General features: G+C 39.8%; 1 protein-coding gene across 1 annotated transcript in view; it reads right to left on the minus strand.

The window, feature by feature from the left end:
• LOC109911006 (NADP-dependent malic enzyme-like) overlaps window positions 1-13696 on the minus strand; it is a 372962-nt gene that overhangs the window by 237287 nt on the left and 121979 nt on the right. Inside the window, exon 2 of the mRNA XM_048597435.1 lies at window positions 4489-4622. Within this exon, the coding sequence (XP_048453392.1) occupies window positions 4489-4622 (134 nt within the window). The remainder of the gene's footprint in view (window positions 1-4488; window positions 4623-13696) is intronic.

Consider the following 13696-nt stretch of genomic DNA (forward strand, 5'->3'; position numbering starts at 1 on the left):
GTCTGGAAACTAAAATTGACAGTTAACAGTTCCTACTGCATATCCATGAAACAATGCTGCAACCAATCAGCACTCACCCTCATGCTGTATAAATTTTATCTCTTTCTCCAAGTCTGTTTCATGACCTGATGAGTACAAGCAAAAAGGCTTCCATTTCTTGCCTTTCAGTAATGCTCAAGCTGTTAAATAGTTGTTTGGTGGTACAAAGATTGTTGTCAAGCTGTAGCTACACGAGCAACTTACTGCATAATCAATACGGGAGTTTATAAGATTATAGATTTCACATGATACTTCAGTCTTAATTTCAAATTGATTAAATAATTCGCAATAGATTTTCTTACATAAAGTGGGTTTCCTCAAAATATTTCCATGAACTTGGTGTACTTTTTTCACTTTCAAGCCATAAAGGTAGTACACAGACAAGTGAAGTTCTTTGTTCAATCCTTCATTCACAGTGAACACAATTCTTTTCAAATCTAGCAATGAGACATTGAACAGGCATTCCACACTTGATTGTTATTGAGATCCATCCCCCGCTATACTTTGTTTGCGTGGATGCAGTGTAATATCTCAGGCCAGCTCTGAAGTCTGCCACTGGCCAAATGGACGAATAAAGCAATACTGACAAATTGAAAGAAGCCAGGTTCACTGACCACCTTGTTAAACTTGACTGACAATGAAATTGTTGCAATGTTACTTCAGTGCCCATCTGAAGTTGGCAACAGAAACCAATCAACAAGAGACAGAAGGCAGCTTTGAGCATATGGCCACAAATAAATATCCAGGAGAGAACAGGCAAAGGCAGAATATAGAAAGTATCCATTTAGTACAGGATTACTTCTTCCTAAAAAAAAATTTATCAAACAATAAGTTTTGTAGCTCAAATGATTCTGTGCACATTCTATTGTGCTGAAAAGATGGTGCTAGAATTAGAAATCTGAAACTTGGCCCTTTATTTGGGAATTATTACATGCCCCAAAATTCCATTGAGGATTCATACCCAAAAGTGAGTCAGTTTGATTTTCTTGGGACATAATGGCACGTCAAAAAAGTACTGTATAAAGGGGAGGGACACAAACTTCCAAGTATTCGATTTCATCTTTACCTAATACTTTCCTTCATTCTTGGATTTCACAACTTATATTGGCAGAAGGTTTCACTAAGATTAGATTAGAAACTGGCAAATATCTTACGTCTAATGGAATGTCATGCAGGCAATGGCACACAGGTGTTGAGAAGTTGAGTATTCTTTACATTCTATTTATTTTTGTCAGTAAATTAAACACACCTCTAAAATATACTATTCCTTTTATCAACCTATACTTGCATGCAACGACTAACAGACTTTCTAGTTCCACTACCATAGCATTTTCCAGACTGAAACCATGCCCTTAGAATCAGACATCTACAACCCTTAAAGAGGCCCTTAGGTCCATTGAGTAAATACCAGTCAAAAATAACCACCTAATTATTCTAATCCCATTTTCCAGTGCTTGGCTTATGGCATTGTAAGCCTTGACATAAGTACACATCTAAATGCTGAAACATGGAGGGAGGGTCTCTATCTCCAACACCCTTGCAGGTTGTGAGTTCCAAATTCCCACTACCCTCAAGATGAAAAAAAAACTTCTCCCCTCTTAGATTCCCTCAATCTCTGGCCCTTGCCTCAAATTTGTGTGTCCTTGTCATTGATCCCTCCATCAAGTGAAAATTTTTCTATCCGTCTACCCCATTCGATTTTACACAACTCATTCGTGTGCCCCCTCAGTTTCCTCTGCTTCAAGGGAAACAATCCTAGTCTATCCAATTTCAGTTCATAAGGATAACTCTCCAGTCCAGGCAAAGTTTTATATAGTTCCAGCATAACCTTAATACTTAAAAAGTCTACACTTCAGCCTTGTTATCTCTAGACCAGCCTCTCCTGTCGTCCATCCTCTCTAATCTTAAACTCATCCAAAACACAGGCACCTACATCCTATATTGCATAAAATGCCACTCATTAATCACGCTTGTGTTCAGAGATCCCTTCATTGGCACTGGGCTAAGCAACTCAAATTTTAAAAATTCTCAAACTTTTACTTCCAAATCCTGCCACAGCCTTCCACTCTCCAGTTCCATTATCTCCTCCAGCTCCACAACCATCCAAAATATCCCCATGTTAATCAAATTTGCTTCCAGTGTAATCCCATTTGTAAAATTTCTTCACCAACAACCATACCTTCAACTTCTAAGGACCTGAGATCTGGAACTCCCTGCCTAAATCTCCACGTTTCTCTTTCCTCCTTCAAAATTCTGCTAATATCAACCTTTTTTGTCCAAGTTCATGGTAAGCTGTACCAATATCTAACATTTTCTGTAGCAGTGGATTAAATTCTGTTTAGAGTACTTCCAAAGTGCCATTATAACATTAAAAAGTCAAGAAAATCAACAGATAAACACTTCACTTTTAAACTTTAAGTCTCAAAGAAACATCCAAGATCTTTAAACAGTTACTTTTCATAGTGGACTATTTGGGCTTGAATTCAAATCTCAGTTCAATTATCATAAAAGCTTTGTCTTCTAGTTTCAGTGGCTGACTTTCACCTGTCCTCCAAAACTGTTACTTCATAGCAAGGAACATAAAGAATGGAGAAGTCAGAGAGAAGACTGCCATTTCTTTATGGTAGTTATAGGTGCAAGGAATGGACAGTGAGCTTCAAACCTACTAGGAAAATGATGAACCTGACTTTACAGAATTCCTTTTAAAACATTAGCATCTCCCAAATTGATTCAGGAAAGTAACTTACAGATATTATGAATTCAGAATCCAGGGAACAGATAGCAAAATTATTTCTACACATGCTTAATAATTCATTAGAAACTATGTAGCTCCCAAGAACTGGGATTAGCTAATACAATACCTATATTCAGGAAGAGGGACAGAATATGCTCAGGAATAATCAAAGCAGATAAATAACACTCCTGCAAAAGGGTCTTTGGACATTTTACTGCATTAAAAAGGCATTGAATAAATAATTATGACACTTGAAATTAATATTTATACTAGGTTCTCGTTAGAAGCAGCAGTGATAGGAATCAATGAAATGCCCACAAAAACAGAATATAAAAGACCCCATTTAGAAACGTAAAATGTAATTATGAATACTTAGATTGGAACTCAAAAGGGAAAGCGTTGTTTGACCAATTCTATTGGCTCTTTGTATGGTGGTAACAGAGACTTGATTACAGTAACGCAGATGTCATTCAACTGAGCTTTCAAAAATCTGACAATAACGGTGTCTCAGGGCAGACTGATGAACAATGTCCAAAAACGTGGAGTCAAAGAAACAAGTTGCAGAATGGATTGTTAGTTGACTTCTAAGTAGGAAGCAAAGAATGGGACTAAAGATCAGTGCTGGGACTACTGTTGTTCACAACTCATTGTGTTTTAAACTTTGGAATCAAAAACAAATTCTACATTTGAGAATTACATTGAACTGGGGGAAGATAGTCAATACCAAGGAAGACAAACTATCGAAAGACATGAATAAGCTTACAGAACGGAAATACAAGGCAAATGATAAATACGTGCTAGTATAATTTGACAGGATAAGGAAGTCATTCATTATCTGGACAGTGCAAGTCCAGGTGGGGTAGAGGAACAAGGGATCTCAGAGTATATATGCTTCAAAGTTGTGCTGCTGTTTAACATGGCCACGGAAAAACAAAGCAACCTAGCATTAGATTTTTTCCTAGGGAGAAAAGTTAAAATAAAGCTGCACTGAACCTTGTTTAGGCCACAGTTAAAAGAGTACTGCCTGCCAACTAGTTGCCATATTATAAAAATGCATTCAAGGGGATGAAGATGATATTCAAGGATTTTTTTTATTTGAAATGTATAGACCTATATCAAGAAAGGCAGGGTCTTGGGTCTCTTAACCAATTCAATGTCTTCAAATTTGTGAAAGATTTTGACAGATAAGAGAAAACATTTCCTCTTGTGGGGAGGATCATAGCTAAAAGCAGTCAGTACAAATTCAAGAAATCCAATGGGGAAATTCCACTACAGGGAGTAAGTTGATGGAAACAGTATAGATGCACTTCAAGGATGGACAGACAGACATAAGACCGAGGAATATGCGGTTCTGACATATTTAAATCGACGAAAGAGGAGAGGACGCTCGAGTCGAGTATAGAGATCAGCACTGAAGTTCAAAAAAAAAAAGTTACTCTAATGGTGATCGTGTAGCCATGGTCAGTTGTCAAACACACATCTGGTTTACGAATGTCCTTTACAGAAAGAAAATCTTTACCTGATTTGGCTTATATATGACCCCAGACCGACAGCAATGTGATGGAGTCTTAACCATACACTAAAATGGTCTCAAGTCATGCAGTTCAAAAGGCAAATGTGAGGGATGGGTAACACTCACATCCCATGAAGAATAAAACAGAATTAGATTTAGCAAAGCAAATCAGTCTTACTAAAATTTGTCATGCCGTTCTTACCGGTCAAGGTCATCTTTTCTCATTTCATAGTTCTTCAGCACCTGAAGAACCTGTACATTCTGGTCAAGAACACAAGGGGGCAGAAGACCATGGATACCCAGTTGTTGTCTCTCTTCCAATGTAAAGGCCAAGCCCTAGAAAAAGAAAAGAAATGGCAGGTTATATGGATTGCTCAGGTCTTGCTACCCTATACAGAGGCCAAACCCCTGATCAACAAGCTGGAAAATTTCCCAAAACAAAAAAAAAAAAAAAAAAAAAAGGGGGGGGTAGTAGCAGGACCTATAATTTTGTGGTTGTCCATTCCGAGGTGGCACTGGTGCAGTGAAGCTCCAATTGGGTTATGGTTTCTCTAACAGACCTGTGCTCTCTCACCCTCAGACCCTACTCCCCATCACCACTCTCAGCATCTCCCTGATGGGGATAACATCACTTTTCAGCCTTAAAATGCAGTCACAGTGAGGGAAAAAAAAATTAGGAAGCACGATTGTAAGTATATCTACCATATATAAAATGTATACCACTTAAACATGTATCTGAGAAAATGAGGTGGAAACATGCCCCAAAGATTTCCAACTACAAGTTTTGAAATCACAGGAATTATTCATCAAGGAGTTTGCTCTAAATGTTTCACTTCTAAACACTTCAATTTTGACAACTGATTGATAGATGACTGACTTATTTATTGTCACATGTATTTTGTTACAAAATACACTGAAAAGGTGTCAAATACTGCATACATTTTCCAGCATTTGAGTTTGCAATGAATGGAAGCATTGCTTTTAAAGAGGGGGAAGCAATTTGCTTAATTTCAGTGGAAAATACCTAATAACAGAAATTTATTTTATCTTTGAAGTTTTTATTATACTAGCTGATTACAATTTGGAGGAAAACCATGGGCCCAGGCAACCATGCCTGTCAAAAACAAATCTAGAAGTGCTTGGCCCAAAGCCTTGTATGCTTTAGCATTGCACGTACACGTAAACACTTCAATGTTATGAGGGTGTCTGCCTCGACCACCCACACAAGAAGTGAGTTCCAGTTTCCCAACAGTCTGTTTGAAAAACGATTTTCCCCTCAGCGCCTCAATCTTCTGACACTTACCTGAAATCTATGCCCCCTGGTCTTTGATCCCTCCACCAAGCAGAAAAGCTTCTGTTTTGCACTATGTCCCTTGATTTTATACAAGGGAAACACATTTCCTTTCTAATAACATAATTCAGACAAATGTACAGCCAGCAGTGCCAGTAAAATCTTTTGAATTTTTAAGTTTAACACGTTCTAAAAATTGCCAGCTGATGTCCCTCAGGTCCCTTCTAAATCATTGCCCTCTCAATTTAAACCTATGCCCTCTAGTTCTGGACTCCCCTACTCTAGGAAAAGGGCCTTTTCTATGCCCCTCATGATTTTGTAAAATCTCTAGGTCACCCCTCAGCTTCAGGGAGGATACTCCCAGCCTCCTCTTGTAATTCACTTCTTCCAGTCTCGGTAAGATGCTTGTAAACTTTTTTTGCATCCTTTCCAGGTTGATAACACCCTTCCTAGAAGCAGGATGACCAGAATTGTATGCAGGACTCCAAATGTTGCCTTAACAATGCCTTTTACAGCTGTTACATGACGTCCTAACTCAATGCTCTTACCAATGAAGCCAACTTATTGAATTATAACAAAACTAAAATCAAGATTTAAATTTACACAGATGCTGTTGGGGGGTGGTTAGCTTATTTGGGATGCAGAGTGTCACCACAAAAGAGGTCCCACCTTCTCAACCTCACCCCTCGCCTGAGGAGTGGAGATCCTCGGGTTAAACTCACCAGTAGGCTGTCTCAAATGAGAGAGCAGCCCTATTGAGGCTGTTATGACTTCACCTTTATCTAGATCAGAGTACTTATAACAATCCGGACACAAGTGTGCAAATTAGGCAATTCCATCTCTATAAAACTTCCAAAATTATATCCTGGTTTCTCACACACCAAATCCTAGCTGTTTTCTCCTTTGATATTTTCATCAGTATATCATTTTTCTTCTATTGCATTTTTCTTCACTGCATGTTAGCATGTCCTATTGTATTATCCCATATAAAATCCCACCACCAGGAACAGCTAAAGCTTTTATTTGAAAATGTACCAGAATTCAGTTGAATTCTTGCCAGAGTGCAAATTCCAGCATTTGACCTCCAAGGGAATGAAGCTGACATTTTCTTCTAAGTTTAAGAAGATGATCGAGAAGCAAGACTTCATATACAGGAGACAAAACGAAAGAGAGACTTTTAAGGTGGGGGAAAAAGAAAAGTCCAGCTGATGCAGTAAACCTGCTCCAACCTTGATGCAACTGAAACATGACCTCCTATACGCCAGTTGTCTACCCAGAGGATCGAATAACTGCTCAAGAGAGGGAGCACTGACTTTTTTGAATTTCTTCAAAAATGGGATGAGGAAAACACTGAATCTAGAGGACACAGGACAAGCTGCATTCAGATATTGATTAAAATGTGCAGTGACGGAGGAAACATCAAGTAGAAATTCATTTGGGCTGATGACTTGGGAGATGGGATACTGTCGCTTGTGTGGGCAGTAGCGGAGTAAATTCTGAAGTTGGATTTAAGCTGCTAATCTTGCAAATACAAACTTGCTTTGCTTTTTGCATGGTTTGGCAATATACATTTTTTCAAATTCTCTTTTGCTAACCTGGTGAATACACTACAAGCTGAAACTTGAAGGCATAATCTTCAACTATGAAGGTAAAGCAATTCACATTTACTCGCCAATATCACAAGCAATCACTCAGCAATGCAAAAGGTTAGACAAATGCCCCATGGCAAGTTACATAAGTTGTCACAAATCTATTATCAGAAGAACCCCAATCCCGAGAAAGGGTCACTAGACCCAAAACATTAACTGATTTCTCTTGAGATGCTGCCAGACCTGCTGAGCTTTTCTGGGAACTTACACTTTTGTTTCCAACTCCAGCAATTGTTACCAACTTCACGAGAGAATGGAAAATGGAACAAAACAAAATTATACAGAATGTGATTTTGGATCAATGTGGCCCCACAATGTAAATAGTCCAAAATCAAACAATTTGTGTGCAAGAAAGGTTAGTGGAGTTAGACGGCTGATATAGGATGCGAATGATGGGAACGTACAACTTGGATATCCTGTCCTCTCCTGTGTGAAGGCCCAGGTACTTCAGAAAAAGAACTGTATTCCCTCTGGAAGTGATGTTTGTTAAAAAGGGACCAAGGTGTCTGGGAGAGATTTCTTGTAAAAGCAGTTGATCAAGCTGCCTTCAAGATAAACAATAGAAAAATCAAAAATAAGTCAACTTATTGGTCCCTAGGTGTGAATGCAGAATAATCTGGCCAGAGCAGCCAAAATCTCTTAAAACCTTGTTTGAAATTCTGTGCAACTGCTAAAAGAATTTAAACTTCTGTTACTTTTAACAGCCCTTCAGTTCACTTCAATACTGGCAGAGGGGGTGGGGGGTAGGACAGACAGAGACAGACAGAGACGTGGAGGGGGATAGAAAGACAAGTGCAAATTTTAAAAAGTAAAAAAAACTCTCAGATTTAAGGAAGATAGCAAAGTGGCTCTGGCCCACTATGTTAATGATGCCTACGGATAACACAACTGAGGATTGTTTGGTGGGGATTTGAAGTGGAAACCTTGCCATAATGGTGTGAACGGCCTGGTGAACGTTATTAATTCGGCCTCAGCATGCTAAGTCAGCATCTACCCCCCATCAGCCCTGTAAATCTTTAAAATGGTACTCAGGCCAAGTGGTTAATTGGCCAAGTGGTTAATTGTCCAATTGTTGATCAGTATCAGAGTTGAATTTATTGGGGTGTTAATCGAAATGTCGAAGGAACATGGAATTGAAATTTTGGTTTAAAGTTTCAGCCTCCATTTTACTGCAATTTTAATATAGTTAACAACTCCCTACTTGAGATAGTGTGCGATTATTCCCATTCATGTTCTTTTAAGTATATAGAATATCTGTAGTTTTAAACCATGAGCTTTATGACTTCATGCTTTCAGAATTACCTGGTTTATTAGATTAAATGGAGCACAATGACTGTTATGACGGTGGTAGAGATCAGCAAAGAATAAACCTGTTAATTATCAGATTCTCCTAAAGAATATTTTCTTTTGGTAAATTTTTAACAGTCAACAGCTAAACAAATGATGCACAAATATTAAGACTCTGTTAGACTTCTACTCCGCATATCCAGAGCAAACAGTGGCATGAAATTCACTATAGGTGTTATTTTTCTTTGCAGAGAAAACCATCCACATTGTCTGACCTGTGCCAACAAATGCTTGTTTCACTCCAAAACAATCTAAAAGCAGATTTTGGATATAATTCAGAGCTCAATTGTACATCATAATCTGGCTCTACAGAAAAATGATGGCTTTCATTCAGGCAACAAAATGAAATCTCCTACTGGTCGATAAACTTCCCAATGTCTTGTGCAGAGAAAAGCAAGTCGCTCAGAGGGCCATACAGCCCATCGTACCTGCACCAGCTCTCTTTGCATTTTAAATTAAGTGATAATGTCCTGCCTTTTCCCTGCAAACTTTAGTTTTGAATGGAAGCAACGTTAATCATCTGAAGGCCTCTTAAATGCTTCCGTTGAACAAGTCCATACCCTAACTAATTGCAGTGTCAAAACGTTCTCTCTCACCTCACATTTGAAACATTTTAAAGCTGTGCCCTCTGGCTCTCGATCCTTTTAAAAGGGAAAATAGTTTCTCCCCATTTATTCTCTAGATTCATAACCAAAAACTTGTTTCATTCTCCAAAGAAAACAGCCCAGCTTCTTCAATCGAAGCTTATAACCGAAGTAGCTCGTCTCTGGAACCATTCTCACGAACAACTTCTGCATCCTCTCCAGCACATTCACATCTTTCCAATTGTATGGTGCCACAATTGCACAGACTACTCTAACTGAGGTCTAACCATTTTGTGCTATACAAGTTCAGCATAATACCAGACAACAGGTGGTATGTCCCTATTAATGAAGCCTCGAATACTGTAAAAATCAGAATGTGTTAATGTTACAAAGCGAAGGTTGACCTTCCTCTGATAACTAAAACCAAAGAAGCTCACCTCAACTCAGTTAAAAAAAAGTGCAAAAAGTGGTCTAAAATGCCTCTCACCAACCACCCCCCCAATCTTTTATAAAGAGGAGGTTAAAGGAAATGAACTCCTGACAGTTACTCTATAAATCAAGTAAAATTTATCTAGCTCTAACAGTGAGCAATTGAACAGAACTAACAAACCAAACAATTCTCCCATAACTACTATTTCCAAATAAAACAAACTTCTAATGGTATGCTGTTCCAATAGATACAAGTACCACTTATGTAAATCAAACCAATAAAATAAATTAGAGCTTAATCTCCTGAAATTACTGCCCAGGATAAGTCTTCCAGAATGTTCTTGGCTTTCTCTGCTGTCCTCCAGTCAAGAACACCTTCTGTCGAATTCGTGTGTCAGGAATATTAGCTAAAAGAGTGCCGTCATACTTTAACTTGGATGGCGCTTACTCAGGGATCTTAAAGATTTCGGTCAGAGCTGGTGATTTTCACTTTTAGGGCTGACGGCTGTTCAGAGCTTGTCCTCTTAACAGATGGCAGTTGCTCTCACCGAGATTTTCAAAAGCCCTCTTCATTTATACCCTTGATGACCTATTGTAAGAAATTAATAGGATTGGCCCAAGGTTGTCAAGACCATTAGATTTAATTTAATTGTGCTTTGGTATCTAGATCCTGGTTTAAATTACCTGGCTAAATTCAAAACCGGTTGTCTTGTAAAAATGCTGCTTTTCCTGCTAACAGTGTAGCCTTTTGACACAATGTTTCAATTTCAAGAATTGTGCATCTGCTGCTGCCTGTAGACATTGAAAAAAAAACAAAAAACCAAATCTCCCAGCCTTAAAAAAACGCCTTTTATAAAAAAGGGACCATGCACTCATCTTCTATCATTTTACAAACCAATTCTAACGTCCTGCCTTCTAATCCACAAGTACTGCAGTTCACTGGTAAACCATTTCAAGATCTGTACAAATTGGAGAGTGACCCATATAACACTCCCCTATTGGTGCCCAAACAAATGTGTCTCAGAATTATGGTGGGTACTATCAAATCAATGATCATTAGTTTTAGCCACAAAGATTTTCACATTTCACATTCAACACCAAAGAAGGGATTACCATCCCGAGAGGGCAAGTGCAAAAGACAGTGCCTAACAATCAATAGTCAAACTGTTCCAAAACACGACTTTTTCTCCTACAAAGACAAAAGAGAATGAGAAGCACAAACGTATGATTGAGGAGAGCTATTAAAACGGTGCACTAGGTAGAGTGTTCAGGTTAGAAATACAAATACATGTTTTAGAAAGCATTCCTGGTATCCATGCATCCAGGCCATATCAAAAATTTATTACTGAATATAGCGCTAGTTTGCAAAGGAGCAGAATCCAGCTCAGATCAACATACAGCACACAACCCATGCGTGAACAGAGTAAGGAACAACAGTTAAGATAATAATGATTGTGCTTAATTGAGTGACAGCAACCAGCAACCAAATTGTCAAACTAGTGCAGCCGAGAACAACACATTCCTCTCCAGGTGGGTGTATCATCAGCAGATCATAAGTTGTCAAATCTTCAAAGCATTACACTGAAACTTGAAAACATTAATCTCGCAAATTCTGTTGTACTTATTGATATAAATGACTGCTGCAAGTACACACGTGCTGTTACTCCAATGTATACCTGTTTGTGATAAGCTTCTCTCTGGGGGGAAAAAGGGGAATGTGGTGTTCTCTCAGTCAATACACCTTGAGACATGCCAATGAAATAGGTCACACGATACTGTAACAACAGAGTACAACAATCTCATTCACCATCTTATTTAGGGATCTCTTGAAGCATGCTTCTCTGTACAAATTTAATAACTTAATATCAGACCAGACACCTATGGGCCTGAGGAATGTAATGTGTACACAATTGTTAGCTGTAATAAGCATTTGCTGGATTCTTTAAACAATAATATGCATGCACAGTTTCATATGTTCTGGCAATATTTAGGTTATCACCTAATCAGGTAAAATACCCTATTGGAGGTAAAACATAAATCACTTTTTACAACTAAAAAGTAATACCTGGACACGGATCAATCACAGACTCGTTTGCACAACTGGGGAGGTTTTTAAAAACCAGAACATTTCAATTTGTCCAGCCAGAAAAGTTATTGAAAGCAAAAAGTAGTCAGCATTTTGTCCCATTTTTGCATCAGGCTGTACAGATGCAAATGTGGCAAACATTCAACATAACTATTTTTTAAACCTTTACTAAATTAAAGTTAAAAACTTGCAACATCAAAATTTTTCAAAAAAAGTAGTATTATTTTGCAGGAACAAATTATGTGTCAGCCACCAGAAAAGTTTCCAACATAGTTCAATGTCTGCTCTTACTAAGTGGAAAGTCTTCACTTTGAAATTAGTTATCGTAAGGAAATGGAATGTGAAAACACCACAACATCTAAAGCTCATTCTTTCCATAGACTACTCTATCATGGATTCTACATAATTAAGTTAATCTATGGAAACATTTTGCTTCTTTCTCATACTGTAAATTTTGCAAAAGTTGGTTGTTGTAATTCAACGATGATCTAAGGAACTGTATTTGCATAGAGTGCTTCAACAGGTCAGTATGCTGGTCTTTAGACTAGCAATACAAAAACAAGAAGCAGGGCCAGAAGTAGGCCATTCCACCACTTGAACCAGCCTTGCCAGTGAGCAAGGTCAAGATCATGTTGATCTGCCCCAGGCCTCAACTCCTCTTTTGTATTGGCCCCTTAAACTCTCAATTTCTCAATATTTCAAAAAATCTGTGTGCCTCTTCACAACTTTCTGGGTTTAGAAAATTCCAGACAAACTACCCATTGGGAGAAGAGATTCCTTTGCAACTCCGTTTTAAAAGAATATCCTCTTGCTCTGCAACTATTACCCCTTGTTTGAATCTTCCTACAGGTGGAAATATCATCTGAACATTTACCCTGAGATAGTAGGAACTGCAGATGCTGGAGAATCCGAGACAACAAGATGCAGGGCTGGATAAACACAGCAGGCCAAGCAGCATCAGAGGAGCAGAGAGGCTGACGTTTTAGGCCTAGACCCTTCATCAGAAAGGGGGGAGGGGAAGGGGGTTCTGAAATAAATACAGAGAGAGGGGGAGGGGGAGGCGGATAGGTGGAGAGGAAACAAAAACAGGTCAAAGAGGCAGGGATGGGGCCAGTAAAGGTGAGTGTAGGTGGGGAGTTAGGGAGGGGATAGGTCAGTCCAGGGAGGATGGACAGGTCAAGGGGGTGGGATGAGGTTAGTCAGCAGGAGATGGAGGTGCGGCTTGAGGTTGGAGGAGGGGATAGGTGGGAGGAAGAACAGGTTAGGGAGGCAGGGACGAGCTGGACTGGTTTTGGGATGCGGCAGGGGAGGGGAGATTTCGAAGCTTGTCAAGTCCACATTGATACCATTGGGCTGCAGGGTTCCCAAGCGGAATATGAGGTGCTTTTCCTGCAACCTTCGGGTGGCATCGTTGTGACACTGCAGGAGGCCCAGGATGGACATGTCGTCTGAGGAATGGGAGGGGGAGTTGGAATGGTTTGCGACTGGGAGGTGCAGTTGTTTATTGCGAACCGAGCGTAGGTGTTCTGCAAAGCGGTCCACGAGTCTCCGCTTGGTTTCCCCGATGTAGAGGAAGCCACACCGGGTACAGCGGATGCAGTATACCACATTGGCAGATGCGCAGGTGAACATCTGCTTGATGTGGAAAGTCTTCTTGGGGCCTGGGATGGGGGTGAGGGAGGAGGCATGGGGGCAGGTGTAGCACTTCCTGCGGTTGCAGGGAAAAGTGCCAGGTGTGGTGGAGCTGGAGGGGAGTGTGGAGCGGACAAGGGAGTCACGGAGAGAGTTGTCCCTCCAGAAAGCAGATAAGGGTGGGGAGGGAAAGATGTCTTTGGTGGTGGGGTCGGATTGCAGATGGCGGAAGTGTCGGAGGATGATGCGTTGGATCCGGAGGTTGGTGGGGTGGTACGTGAGGACGAGGGGGATTCTTTTTTGGTTCTTATTGTGTGGACGGGGTGTGAGGGTTGAGTTGCGGGAGACACGGCTGAGGGCGTTCTCGACCACTGTAGGTGGGGGGGGGGGGG

This window comes from Rhincodon typus, chromosome 5 (genome assembly GCF_021869965.1).
Source record: "Rhincodon typus isolate 14 chromosome 5, sRhiTyp1.1, whole genome shotgun sequence".
In the NCBI taxonomy this organism is placed as follows: Eukaryota; Metazoa; Chordata; class Chondrichthyes; order Orectolobiformes; family Rhincodontidae; genus Rhincodon; species Rhincodon typus.